We start from the raw sequence: 15141 nt of genomic DNA on the forward strand, positions 1-15141 counted from the left end.
CTGCCTTCTTGGAGAGTAGAGCTGGCTTGACATGGGGCTGACAGTCATTTTGTGTCAGCTCAAAGTGCTTCATCTGCCTCCGTCTCACCATCCCGTCTCCTTCTCTGCAGCATACCGGGTTCGGCTGTGTGCGCTTTTGACATGGAGCAGCTGGCTGCTGTGTTTGATGGAAGGTTTAAGGAGCAGAAATCTCCGGAGTCTATTTGGACGCCTGTTCCAGATGAACTCATCCCAAAGCCAAGGTGAAGCCAGATGGCGGTGCTCAATGCATGCACCTGTGCTTTCAGATTGTTATCAACAAGCTGGGAGAATGACAATGCCGTTCTGAAACATGATGCTACCGCAAAAAGTGTCTTTTTTTTTTACAGGGCTTTGCAAAAGTGTTCATACCTAGTGTATGTTGTGAGATCTGTTCCTGGTCCGACACACCTGAATCGAATGGCTAAATCACATCCTCAACATGTAGTCACCTTTTTCTAAGTCCTGCCAATTACTTCATTGTTTCAGTCAGGTGTGTTGGAACAGAAAAACATCTGAGATTTGTCGGACACTGGTCTTTGAGGACTGAGCTTTGACACTTTGACACACTGAAACAAACTTCAGTGTGTAGATAACTGGGTTTTTATTGAGTAGACCAACACAAAGTACTCCACCACAGTAAAGAAAAAAGAAAATATATTTTCAAATAAAATGTCAAATCGTGCTGTGTGAAAAGGTATTTAACCCATTTAATCTGACTGCCCTCCTTTGTGAAATTCAATCTTAGCATAAGTTGCAGCTGTTCTATGAAGGATTTTTGAGAACATCAACGATCAAACGGCCTGATGAAGAGCAAGAAGAGCAGCAGACTAGTTGGGAGGAAATCTGTGGTGAAGATGAAAGCAGGGTTGGGTTAGAAAACAATGTTCTAAGCTTTGAACATTTTACAGAGCATCAGGAAAACAGGAATTAATGGCTGCCTTTCCACGTAAGCCACACAAAGCGTACACGGGATCGATTACGGCTTGTTTTTTTTTTGTTTTTTTTTCCGCTTCACAATTTCTTACTACTTTGTGTTGGTCACCAAATTAACTATGTTGAAACAAAATGTGAAGGAGGACATGGGGTGTGGATACTTTTGCATGTCACTGTACCATTTGTGGCATTTTCACAGTCAGGCATTCATTACATGACTAAAGTGTCCTCTGATTTTTTGCAGACATGTTTTAGGTTTTAATAAAAAAAAAAAAAAATTGGAAAAACATATTGAAGAATGTTGGAAAATATAGAGTAAATAAAGAAAACTCTGTTTTCATCGGAGTTTTGCTACCAAAGAGTTTCTATGTGAATGTGAGTCACTCAGACAGTCTAGACTGTCCTTTTAATAATGTATCATTATGGAGACGTGAGTGGCTTGATGTTGTCAGATCAATTCGCTCCCCTCTTTTTGACGCGCTCCGTCTTGTTGTCCCCAGACCTGGTGGCTGCGCCGTCCAAGGATCCAAGTTTAATTCCTCCAACTCGTTCCCCGACGAGATGCTGAACTTCGTCAAGACCCATCCCCTGATGGACGAAGCGGTTCCATCGCTCGGACAAAGACCTTGGATTGTGAGGACCATGGTCAGGTGAGAACCCCGTGAAAAACTGGCTTGGATGTTTTGCATCCTACTTCACAGGTAATTAAATATAAATTGTACAAGACTTTATGAAGTGTAGCTCTGTGGTAGGTTGGTATGTTTTCGGGACGTTACATATGCAATAAAATGAATATGACCATTATTACCCTGCCTGGTTTTTAATATATCTTAATTATCCGCAAACTGTTGCATCCAGAAATCTGGAATTAATAGAAATCACTGATTCGTTTTCTACTTTATCATTTTTAGCTGGACAATTATAACATGATTTTTCAGGGGGCTTTTTTTCCTGCACTTTTATTTTTTCTTTACCTCAAACAAACCTCTGCCAAATTGTATTTGCCTCAATGTCTACCTTTATCTTTGAATCAGGGTCCAATCAGTTCTTGACTAATATAATCACTTAGCTCAGATGTTTGATTCTGGGTCTCCTCTGCCTTTTTCTTTATCAAAGCATATAGCTGGATTATGTTTACATGCATCACAATGTTATCAATCCTTTAAAGATCCCGTCATATTTTTCCACCTGCCGAAAGAAAGATCTATTATGTTTGGGTTGATGAACAAAGAAATGGATGGATGACTTTTGCTGAGCACACATTTATAGAGAATAATCAGTAGAACTTATTCATATTTGAATTACTTTCAAACTTCATATATATCAACATTCTGTATCGTATTTCACAGATTAGTTGTCCAGGAAACACAGATGAATGTACAATGAGACATGAATGAGCTGCATCGTTGCTGGTAGAGCTTATGATAATAGTCCCCATTCTTTTAGATGTTTTCCTGCTCTATCACGACTGATTCAGATCCCTGAATTACCTCCTCAGCATGTCATCAATCTCTGCAGGGGCCTGGTAATCAAGTATCCATTTTATTCAGGTGTGTTGAATCAGGGAAAGATCTAAAACCTGCAGGAGTCCAGCTCTTGACGGCTGACTTTGGTCAACACTGAGCTATAGTGTTGTCCATAAACATTAATGGATGCTTGTTGTGTAATTCTCCACTCATTACCTTATATATGGAGTCCACCATCCACCAGGGTATTTTGGAGACAGAGAATATTATAAAATATCGCACAACGTGGCTTCTATTCACATCTATTCACTCACTTAGTCAGGACTGTGTGTAGCGTCACTGTGCTCTGCTATTGTTTCTTTTTAAATCCGTTCACTCGACTGATATTATTAATGACTGAAATGTCTGGTTTAATTAGTGTATTATTCAAATTTAATAAGAAGTTTCTACTGTGGATTTCACTTCATTCTCCAGTTTCTCAAGAGAAACGACATATTTTGATTTCGCTTCATGCGGCTCTGTACTTTTCACTTTAGCCAATTTGTTTTAATGGACTTGAATCATACGGTGGCCTCCAGGAGCTTCTTTACAACACTTTTAGCTTTCATAAGTGGAATGGCTTGAATGAGCTGCTTCACTCTGTGGCATTCATGCAGCACTCTGACTCTCTCCTGTGGTTCAGGTACCAGCTGAATAAGATTGTGGTGGATACAGAAGCCGGGCCGTACAGGAACCGCACCGTCCTCTTCCTTGGGTCAAGCAGAGGAACCATCCTGAAGTTTCTCATTATGCCAAACCAAGACAACACGGTGACCAGCAGCAACATCTTTCTGGAGGAACTGGAAGGATTTAATCCTGACAAGTAAGACCACAGAATAGCATGGGGGATCAAATTGGTTGTGAATCACAATTTTGTGCTGATTTTTAAAACTTTGACCTACCAATACCATTTTTAGACAACAAAAAATAACACATTATGTTAGTGATCAGTCTTCATAGAAAATGGTCTTTGTTTTAAATAGCATCTTTGCCCAACTTTTCTTTTTGCTGCTTTTGAGTCATTTTCCCACATCAGTTTTATATTGTTAGAGTAACCTGTTTGCTAAAATATCAGATTTTTGAAAATTCAACCAGTCAGCCAGCTTGGGTCAAGCTGAAAATAAGTAGATTATATTTACCACAAAATTTCTCAATGAATCACAAGCTAAAATTAAAGAATGGAGATTTTAAAAAAAATACTTGAGAAAGTAAAATAGATTTTAAAAAAGTGGAAAACTATTTACATACTCTGATTTAGATAGCTTATCCATTTCATTTGTGTATTATAAATCAAAAAGCATAAACATATCACAAGGAGGTATTTTTTTTAGTTTGGGCTTTTGAACAAACAAAATCAGTAGAGTGATGTATTTTAATGTAAACCTGTCTAAAAGCAGAGATTAAGGGCTTGCTTTGAAACAGTTTAATCATGCGGGAAAAACAAAGAACACAATGTTTTTGGCAAAAAACAGTTTTTTTGTTTTGTTTTTTAGACAAGTTTACAATTAAATTTACCTCAAATTTCATTTCAAACTGGTAGAAAGCTAAAGTTATGCTTCCAGTGCTTATCTAGTGCCGGTGCCAGTTTTCAACTGGCTCTGCAAGAAAACAATTGTGCTTTTCCTCTACCCGGGGGACGAGTTGCGCTTAAATCAGCATTTAAATCAGTTATCATTTGATCCTCCCTGTCCTGTGTTTCTGTGAAGGAGCATGGTACATAGACACAGCTACACAAAGCAAATCCTTTTATTTATCCCAATATTACTGCAAAAGAGAACCCCTTTTGCACAATCACTAGCTTAATTTCAAATTTCAGTTTTAAGCAACAGGTGGTGACCGTGAATGCTTCACAATCCTAATCAGCCGGTCCTTTAATAACATTTGCAGCACTGGAATACAGAGTTAGTTCATGGATTCAGTGGAATATAATCAGCTGCGAGCTCGGCTGCAAACAGGACATTGACCTACTTAAACTTAAGCATGGACGATACGAAGAACTGTGGGAAGATGAGAGAGTCGGTTTGTGTTATTTTGGTGCTAATGCAATTTTGATGCAATTTTCAAAGGTGTTTTATTTGTTTGAAATTTGACAGATCAAAACCAAACTGAACTCTGAAGTCTTAAACATTACATTCAAATTGTTTTGATCGTCTGTCGTGTCCTTTAGCCTTCCCCCATCTTCTGATGAAAGCATTTTTTCTTTGTTTGGTCCAGAAGCAAAGTCATGTTTGGGGGAGCAACCAGGTTTTGGATCCAGAGCTTTTAAAATTAGAAACACAAAGAACTGGTTTGGTAGAAAAAGGCCTCAAAATAGTCATTTTAAACATTTTAATGTTGGTGTCCTGCTTCAAAGGTGCTTTTGATTCAATTGATGCTCAACAATATCTAATTAACACTGTGTCAGGAAGATAAAGCATACATTGAGAAAAGTTAAAAATGGTGCGCTTTCTGCAGATCTCTGCGCTTCGTGCTTTTTGTCTGGATTTGGATTAGCAGGAACCCTTCGAGCAAAACTTGGCAATCTAGATGCAATTCAACATCAGTTCACAGTTGTGACTGATAACTATTTTAAGATTTTATAGGTAGTTTACCATAATGAACATAATGTATTCAGTAAGGGGCTGGGCAATAAGTTACATATGATTTTTTTATCAACTTGATGGCACTGCACCATTAACAGACAAGAAATTAGGTATATTTTTAGTCTGTCGCTCCTAATGATTGTTGAATTGTGCTCAGTTTAATTTCCTCAGAAGTTTAAAATTCATATAGAATATGAGCACTGCTAATAAATGTGTTCATTTGAATGTGCTGACCAAGATATAAATCACTTTGCAGTGTCTGAGACAGTCCAATAACATACAAGAGGGAGAACTATGGTAATTAGATGAGACTTGAATTAGAGCCTAATAATCATTATCACAGAATCTGACTATCCTCTAATGAGGTTGAGACAAACTGTTATGGGCAAACATTAGAAAATAATGAAAGAGACGTGAAAATCCAATCATCCTTGATCTTGACCAAAGTTATTGCCAGGAAGGCAGACCCTCAGTCTTCAGTCTGAACTGAATCCTATTCCTTATCTGCATCTTAACAAGAGATTGGATTGAACAGGGCCTCTTGTGCTTCTGTAATTAGCATTTTGCACGAGGCGCACAGCTTTGAGACTACACTTGATCTAGATCATTACGTAGTGAACACTGGATGCATTTCCTTTTCACTCCTTTTTGTGTTTTGTTCTTCGCTGAAATGCAGCGCTCCACATGACAGCAGTGGGGAGAGGGGGTAATTGTCACACAGATGCAGGCAGTTTTGGATGGTGATTATCTTTCACTAAGGATAATTAGAGGCATTTAAAAAGAAAGTAGATGTTTCTAAACAATTTCTGCTGTGGTAATTGGGAATATTTCTTGAACTGACTGGCTAAAAACAGACTTTTTTTTTCTTTCTTTGGCTCCTTTCTCATCTCTTTTAACCCATGCTTATGATTTCTGTCACAAATTTGACAAAATGAGGGACAGTGATTGCTGGAGAAATGTGAGGGAGACAGTTTGACAAATAAGCTGGTGAGGTCTGGAGACAGTGTGTTAGGAATAATTTGGTGTGCATGGTGAGCTCACCGGGAGGTTACTGACAGTCCAGCTATCACAGCAGGCGTCAGTCTAATCAGGCTTCAGCTGCATCTTCCTCCAGGCCCTCATCACCCTAACCTGTACATCTAAAACAAAAGACCCCTTAAGATTCACGAGAGATTTGAGCTCTCTGGTTTTCAAGCTTTGACCTGCTAATATTGACTTTAGCTGTTTAGATTTGGTCAAAATGTTGTTTTTTTTCCCCACTTCTAGAGAGATGCTGCTTTAAGACAGGATGATCATCGTCTTTTTTTTTTTTTTAAAGACAGGATTTGGAGTGATGGTCATCTAAAAATATTTTCGCACCTTCTATTAACGATTAAGAAGTTTAGCATCACAAACTGTAAACAGTATAAGTCTTTATGTATTTTTCTTAAAGAATGAAGATCCTCAGCTTTATTCAAAAGATTCCCAAAAGATTTCCAGATCTTCAAAAATTCAGCATTTAGAAGGTTTGAAAACTTAGAAAGCTAAGAAAGAGAACTTTGCTGGTACACATTGAGCCTCCCCAGTATTCTGCTGTAGTCGGCTCCAGGTCTGTCTTTCCTTTGCCAATTTCACAAACCGTTAAATTGTCAAACCACTGATCAGAGCACTGATGGGAAAAAAGATAGGATTTCTGAGTTTCCAACCCACTGGTCATTGTTAAAAGCTGAGCAAGCTGAAAATCTTCCCATTCCAATCATAAGTCAATTTCTCTGTGCATCTCTTAAAAAAAAAAGAAAGTGCGACAAGCCCCAGATTACACAAAATGTCACTTGCAGTTATTAGTTTCAATTTTACAACAAAAAGGAGCAAAAACTTTGGAGATGCTGCTTTCCCAAACAGATCCATTACCCATTTAAAGACACACAATGACAGATAAAAAAAAACAAACAAAATGACACATTGACTTGAAATAGCAGAGCCATTTTAGGTGCTTGTTTCATTTTCAGACTCAAACACACTGGCTTTCTGCGCAAAGATAACATGTTTTAGGTATACTGCAACCTTTCCTAAAGTCTGCTGTGAGGCAGATCTATATTCTCAAATGCACCATGCATCTCCTGCTATTTACTTCCCTCACCTGATCTTACTACTTTAATGTTCTTTGCTCAAGGTTTCTTTACTTTTTCCTCTCCAGAACTCTCCCTCCTCATTTCCCTGCATTTCATGATTCTGGCTGTGAAGAATGACTCGCAGCTCGACCTTAGCAGAATGATATATTCTTCTTAATGACTGTGGGCCATCCACAATCTTATTACCATAAACCGTCTAGATATAACTAATGCATGGATGCACATGTGCATAATATGGTGTAAATCTGCTGCATGGAGGCAGGTTGTTGCCAGCTCTTGTGGCTCTAAGTGCCAATTAGAGGTGATTTGGATCCTGGCCGTTGTTTTTGAAGGCCAGTCGACCCCTTGAAGTTCCACAATCAGCCTGTTTGGGTTGGCATTTTAACATCGGGCACTTGTCGCTCTCGCTTTTATTACAGTTTTTTTTTTTTATTATTCATAGAGCACTTTTGGCTTGTTTGTGTTTCACAATGAGTCAAGAGAGATGTTTTTTTTTGCCCTGTTGCCATGCTCAGATCAAGGTCAGGGGTATAATGTGCGGTCGCGAGCTAGTAATTGAAATTGCCTAATGCAAATTCTCTTTGTTTCGTGTGTTCCTGCCTGTTTCTGTGATGCAGGTGTGCTGAGGACTCTATGCAAGCCAGGCAGCTGCTGTCTCTCACTCTGGACCGGGCGAGCCACACACTGCTCCTCGCTTTTCCCTCTTGTGTGGTCAGAGTGCCGGTGGCCCGATGCCAGCTCTATTCCCGATGCATGAAGTAAGCTTGCGAAGCATAAAGCACAAACCAAACCTTAAATGGGCACTGGGGTAGGAAAAGAAAGTCGGTGACCTTGGAGGGACCATCCAACATTTGTCTTTAAGGAGGGTGAGCTTTGTTAGCTGCAGCAAACCTGAGGTCTGCTGCAGCAAGCTGAGAGAAGCTCAGCTTGAAATAATCTCTGGTCTTAATAAAAGCAATAATACCTAATTGTTTCTGAAAACTGAATTGAGTCCCGTTTAAATGATTGAGGCGGTGGGATTGTAAAATGTTCAATAAAGGCTTTTAGTTTTGAAACTTTTAAGACCCACTAGGCCTGTTTTATCCCAGTAATATTGAGATTTTGGTGCAAAAACGACTGAAGGGCAAGTTACAGATGTGACTTTAGGTGTTCTTTACTAGCAAATAGTAGAGTGGATTGATTGAGTGATTCGTTTGGTGACGATGGCCGAACCACAATCATATTTCTTAATGGTTTCGGTGACTCCCCTCACAGAGTTCAACAGAGGTAATGAACAGAAGAGGATTTAAAAACTGAAGGTTTTTTTTTTTTTTTTAAGTAACCACAGCTATAGTCTGAAAATGTATTCTCATAACAAACACTGCTCTCCCAAATCACAACTCTTCAGTTTTATCGTTTATAATTGGGGGTGTGTGGTGTTGGCCGTTTTAATCCGTTTTAAACAGAAACTTCACTCATGACATCATCACTCATTATCTCTCTTCACATAAAGTACCATAGCGAAACGGGGCAAAATTTTGTCCAGCCATGTTCAGAGGAATTTTGGGGAAATTTAATGAATTGCCTGTATTTCTGTATAGAGCTGCAGTCTAACTTGATGTTCCCTTTTCAGCTTAATTATTTCCACGCTGGACAATTCTTTATTTACATAGAATTTATGAAACTGTCATAAAATAAGCAAAAGTTAGGGTTAGGGTTAGACATTGTGCAATGTCGTGTTTGCCCAAGCACCTCTGACGCAGAGACAAAATGACTCCATGTGGTGCTTTTAGTTCTATAGAAATATTGCCGGTTCTATATTTTGCCATGACTCTACAGAGGCATGACGTGGAAGATGAAACCGATTCCATTGCCTCTGATCACTTGATGATAAAAAAAAAAAAAAGATAATTTCCTGGTTCCTGTGTGCAATTACACTGGAGCAGTTTATAGTTTACATTGTTAGAACATCTGTTTATGATCTTGTGTGTGTTTTTTTTTTTGTTGTTGTTGATTGTGAAAATGTTCATGAATAACTCAGTCAAGATTCAGGCAGTAAAAGATTTTAAATACATGGTTTTTTCTTGAGAAACCCTGAGCTTTGTCACAGCTGCGTTAGAGCAGAACTTGCTAATAACTTCCTCTGCTGTGCTTCAAATCAGCATTGGCTTTACGATGTATACACAATCAGAGAGCTGTCATGGAAAATGAGTAAATCTTTCACGAGTTACTAAATCACAGCCTTCCGTGAAATTGACCAAACGCGTTTTTTTGGTTGTGCGCATATTTGCAAGATGATGGCAAGTAAAACTGAAGCCGCCTTATTTTTACGTGCCTTAAACGACTGCTACACAATGCTAGCCGGTGCTAGTTTGAGTGTAACTTCCAATGCTTTACTTCTTTTTTAATAAACATCAAAATAACAACAAAAAAGTAAAACGATTGGCACTCTTGCCCAACTTTCTTCTGCCAGTCATCATTAAAGTTCAATAATGTGTTGAAGCATTACTTATTCAAAGGAAATCATAAACAACTCGAAGGGGGAAAAAAACGGTGTTCTTGGAAAATATGGAGATGTTCAGCATGTTGTTTTCATTTGTTCCTTTTCATTTATTAGTGGCATTACTTTTATGAGTTTTTTTTTTAAATAATAAAGTTTTCTTTTTCTTTTTCTCTTTTAACCACTATGCTCAAAACATGACGTGTAATCAAGAGGTAAAACCCAAAAAGATTGACCCAGGCCATTTGGACAGCTTTCCTTTGTTATGGTCAATTTCACTCATAATACACAAGATATGCATAAATGCGATGTAATGACGTTCCACCTGCTTACACCCCGTGCAATCAGAGCAACACAGGAAACACTCCTCTCTTCACGAGACCTGTGGCTGCGGCCCGCTGGGGTCCACCGCCACACTAACACAAACCAGTGCAGCACGTGTGTTCACTGGAGCAGGTGAGTCATGCAGGCGTGTAATCCAGACCACATTTGGAAACCACTCGTATGCTCCCTGAGGTGTGTTTAGCGTGTGTGCTTATTATATTTGCGTATCAGGGTTCTTTTTTTGTGCATGAGTAGGTTCATGATTTTTTTAGTCACGTTTCAGCGGTTCAAGCTCTTTTTTTTTTTTTTTACCTGTGAGCCGTGATTTTGAGTATTTCTTTAGCATATAGACAATGGTGAAGTGTAGCTCCCCTTCAATTTAGTTGTAATTGTTCAATTAAACCTTTTTTCAGTATTTAGAAGAAGTTGAATTTGCAGCCCGCACACACCAGGCAATTTAGACTTTTACAGTCAGACCTGTTTGAGGTCTATAGAATGTTAGTAGAGATTAACATCAGAGGATTTAAATGTTTTATAATTGGGGACTGGACTGTAATCCACTCTGCAATACTTTACAACAGAGAATACTGGTTTTTCAAACAATTTTATTGGGCAGTGGTTTCTGTTACAAGGGACATTTTGTTACTTTTTTACTACTAAATGCTGCTTGTGGCATTTGATGTTCAGTAAACTAAGAAAACACAGCCATATAAGATTTTATGTGTAATTTATTAACATGTTGCACTGAAATTGTTACACCAAGCACTATGGACACCGACAACGTTTCCTAAACCGGGGTTACGATGATTTATCTTCAGTTTCTTTATACTAAAGTAAAATTTAGCCATGTTTGTCATTTGATGCCACTTTACGAGAGAAACTGGTTCGATGCATATCCAGTCGTTGAGGACCTGATTTGGTTCAACTTCAACTCAACAAGGTCCAGTTAATTTAAACCCAGTTGGTCTTTTTGGGTTTGTATGTCAAACTTTGAAAAATATCCTTTGTATTTAAAAGCCCAAATATGGTCAAGCATAATGGATCTGGTCTGATTCAAGTCTTGACGTCTTCAGTGTTTGTGGATGCTCAACTAAACCTTACATAAACAAACAAAAAAAAATGCACTGAAATTACAACAATGAAGAACTCGGATGTTCTGGTTGTGGGGACTTTTTTGAGGGGGAAACCAAACTCATGAGTACCCGTAGGTATTTAGATCAACATCTCCATCATTAGGAAAGAGACAAACGTAAACACAGGATTACTCAGCCAGCTGGATTTACTGTAAAAAAATAAAAACACTAAAAACACTGACCCATGGCAAACGTCCAGATTTCCTTTGGAGGTGGAAACAATTTTCCGAAGATAACCGTGTACTCACTGTTTTACTATTTTAAACTTATAACACTGCTATTAAAAACTTTTCCAGCAATGAAATACTGCACTTTTTTTTTAATTACGTCATTAATGTATCGCATATTACTTATGGTTTATTGTCATAATAAACATTGAAACCTTTGCACTAAACTTTAAAATGTCCTCTACAGGCTGTAGATGGAGAATTTAGTGGCAGTCAGCATCTCTATTGCATTTGTGCAATATAGAGAGCTGTGAGAACCTTTTTCTGCTTTGTGAAGAAATCTATTCAAATATTGCTGAAAGGCATCCAGGTATTGCTGACGCGGGTTACATTCATCTTCACTGGATGACGGCCTGATTGACAGCTGGGAAACATTTCAGTTTTAAACCAAAACCGATCAAAGCCAAATATAAATCCATGTTTAACTTAATGGAGCCTCTGTCAGTTGCAAAAGCACAGTTATTTATTGTTCTTTATTAGTCTTTCAAAACACATAAGTGTCCTTTACAGCCTTGGTTACCCTGAAACTAACTTTTTCACCAAAATGTTAAAATTTAAATGATTGTATTTGATGTTTTTTTGGGGTTTTTTATGCAGGCAAATACATAAAAAAAGGTTTGTATTTTTAATTGACCTTAAACAGAGAACACTTACATTTTATGTTGCAGAGAAGAAATGCATATGTGTGTTTTCAATGAAGCGTATATAAATACGATGTTACCCCTATATGTAAAAATGTTGCACTAACTACACTAATTGGTGAACTGTGAGCCTTCATGTTTGAGATGACTATCCCTTTAAGTTGCTCTCATCATCATCATGAAGTGGATCAGAGACTAACTTTGAGGCCTCCTTAAGGGAACCTAGTTTAATCTTTGAGGTTGAGGTAATTAATTTTCCTCCGCTTGTCCTTCAGGAACTGCATCGCCTCCAGGGACCCGTACTGCGGCTGGACCAGAGGAAGCACCTGCTCCTTTCTCAGACCTGGAACCAGGTGGGATGCTTTTCCTTTGCGGCTGCACGCCCATGCAAACACTCCAAATGCTTCTATTTCCTGTCTGCTCTGTGACTCTGTTTCTTCATTCTCTTTTTTGAAGTTGTACATGGTTTATTACCACTCTCTTTTCTTTCCCTTTGATTCTAAAGATTTGTTCTTGTGTTGATTATTAGTCATCCCGTGGTTATTTCTGCCTTCTGAGAGCAGAACTGGCACCCTTAGAGATATTCCATGCATTATTTATCCACACTGGGAGTTTTAAGTTTGATTCTAGTCTTTAAAGTTTTTTTTTCACCCTGTCTCTCATCTATTGCAGTCTTATTTTTTGTGCACTTATGGCTCATCCTAAATGTTTTTGTGTGTGTGTGTGTGTGTGTTTATCTACTGAGCTGTCACAGCACACTGCGAAGGTGTCAGAGATGTCGGGTTTGCATACCAGAGTGAGACCCGTCGCTGTTCTTGCTGCAGTTGTCTGTCTTCACGGCTCACCTCCAGTCTTGATCGTTTCCCTCCACTGAAATCAAATCTCTCATAAATCAAGCCGCTTATTGAGTTAGGCTTTCAAACACAAGTGTAGTGCCAGCTGAACAGACAACATAGGCCTTAAATACCGCCTCGGGTAGGCTGCTTATACTATTAAAGGCTTCTGTGTTTTGTCTTGATTAGATTTACCAAGGGCGGTCAAGTTTGCAATCGAATACATATTGAGTTTCTGAGAATTTCCTTTTTGTGGAATAATGCAACCTTTCTCAGGTAGCCATCATCAGACAGTCATGCGACTAGAGATTGTGATTTGGAAAAGTCACCAAGGAGCCTTTCTATGTTAAAACCATTAGCTTTATGGTTTTATTTGTATTTCTGTAATTGTGCTTTTCTGATTTTAGCATAAAATCAGGGGCGGATCTACTGGGGTGGCATGGGGTGGCAGTTGCCACCCCAAATGAGAGCCTGGCCACCCCTGTTGCCACCCGAGCTGGCGACTATGAATTCAATAAATAGTTATGGCAAATCGGACATTAAGCGTACAAATCTCTTTTTTCCGACAACATTGAATGCAACACAATGTAACCTGACACCTACTGCAGAGTAGCGGGAAGTGAGAGAGATCGAAGGACAGAGCGCGAGGCAGCAGCATTGATAGGTTGGATATAAATTACTGGACTGGACATTACGTGACTTATCGTGCGCCGCACATGCGCCATTGCTGTCCAGTGAGTCAACATTATGGGTGGTCAGAAAATACCACAATCACGCAAAGAATCTGAAAAATGGACGCAACATTTAGCGGTTAATTCAACCCTATGAATTAGATAACAAGGGCTTCAGATTTAACAGGTGAGTAAAAAGTTTTAACTTAAAGAAAACATTGMAGAGGTGAGCAGTGGGTCAGTTATGCTAGCCTAACTGTTGCTAGCCTTCTATTAACTTTGATAACCTTAACATGTGCTGCGCAGTTCGGTGYGTTTTGGTTCCGTTAGCACTAAACAGGTCAACCCGCCCACATAGTCATCAGTAGAGCAGCTGTTTAAATGAGCTAATCAACCACTGCTGTGCTCAGGCGAAAACTTATTAATAATGACAATATAGACATCAAGCCTGACAGCATAATGTAACAGACTGAATGTTCTGTTTTGGTGGTTTTGCTACTTTTTTGTGTGGGAAATGTTTGTTTTTTGGTGTTGATTCCTCTGATCGATAATCTCTGCTCTATCTGCTCGTTGAGCTGTTGTCTGTCGGTTGCCATGGCAACGGGTCCGCGTAAAGCCGACACAGCGAAAAAGGCAGAACAGAAGTGGTGTTTGGTTCTTCACCTGTTTATCAGCGTTATTGTACCTTTATTGTGGCGCACTGCAGCCGCTGCAATTCCTAAAAGTTAAACGAGCAACAAAAACTGAACTAATCATCAAACTACGGCTCCTACAGCGTATTTAAAATAAAACGATTGACCAATATAAGAGGAATTTGCCCCTTCTTGCATCTTGACAGAACTAACAGAAACAAAATTGTTTATAGATTTGTATCACGGAGAATTTATCAAACATCAGTTTTCTTCTCTTTATTTTAAGTCGTATTTAATAGATATATCTGATAACAAATGATGGCGCTACGAATATTTTTGTGACAGATTTCTGCTCGTCCTGCATTGGGATAAAATGGTTTTCTGGACATAACTCATACATATCAATTAGCAGGAGTATGAAAGACATATAAATAATTAACTATACTATCTTAAGAAATTATATTTAATCCTCAGTGCTACATGAATGCAAGTTAAAACATTTTGCAACAAGTAAATCAAGTAAATTAAGTCCAATGTTAGGTCTGTGTAAACTAAACGTGAGAGTGAACGAAACGTTCTATTTATATATGTATATATAAATAGTATATATATATATATATATGTGTGTGTGTGTGTGTGTGTTAGAAATGTGCAGTTCTAGGCACAGCCAAGATACTGCGCAGAACCCTCAAGCTCCCAGGCCTCTGGTAGAGGACCCGAGCTCAGAGGATGAAACAGACCACCCGCGGAGGGTGAGAAGGGAATTTTTAATTTTATTTTTTTTTTATATACTATCTCCCTATATATACTGACATAGTCACTATATATAGCTCTATCTGCTCTATTTGGCTCTATCCACCAAAACACAACATTCAGTCTGTTACATTATGCTGTCATTTATACTATATATAAATATTATACTATTTATATATATACTGGCATATGCTGCCACCCCTGAAAAACTCCCTGACACCCTCTTGCCACCCCATAAATATTTTTCTAGATCCGCCCCTGCATAAAATCAAAGAAAGTAGATAGTTAGTAATATT

The 15141-nt window shown here is 38.6% G+C and overlaps 1 protein-coding gene across 2 annotated transcripts in view; it reads left to right on the top strand.

The window, feature by feature from the left end:
- Positions 1-15141, top strand: part of sema6bb (sema domain, transmembrane domain (TM), and cytoplasmic domain, (semaphorin) 6Bb) — a 175419-nt gene that overhangs the window by 120018 nt on the left and 40260 nt on the right. For both annotated transcript variants that reach the window (XM_008407080.2, XM_017304420.1), the window contains exons 11-15: positions 111-242; positions 1455-1604; positions 3103-3282; positions 7770-7910; positions 12232-12309. In XM_008407080.2, coding sequence (XP_008405302.1) covers positions 111-242; positions 1455-1604; positions 3103-3282; positions 7770-7910; positions 12232-12309 — 681 coding nt within the window. The remainder of the gene's footprint in view (positions 1-110; positions 243-1454; positions 1605-3102; positions 3283-7769; positions 7911-12231; positions 12310-15141) is intronic.

The sequence above is a fragment of the Poecilia reticulata genome, linkage group LG4, assembly GCF_000633615.1.
Source record: "Poecilia reticulata strain Guanapo linkage group LG4, Guppy_female_1.0+MT, whole genome shotgun sequence".
Classification (NCBI taxonomy): Eukaryota; Metazoa; Chordata; class Actinopteri; order Cyprinodontiformes; family Poeciliidae; genus Poecilia; species Poecilia reticulata.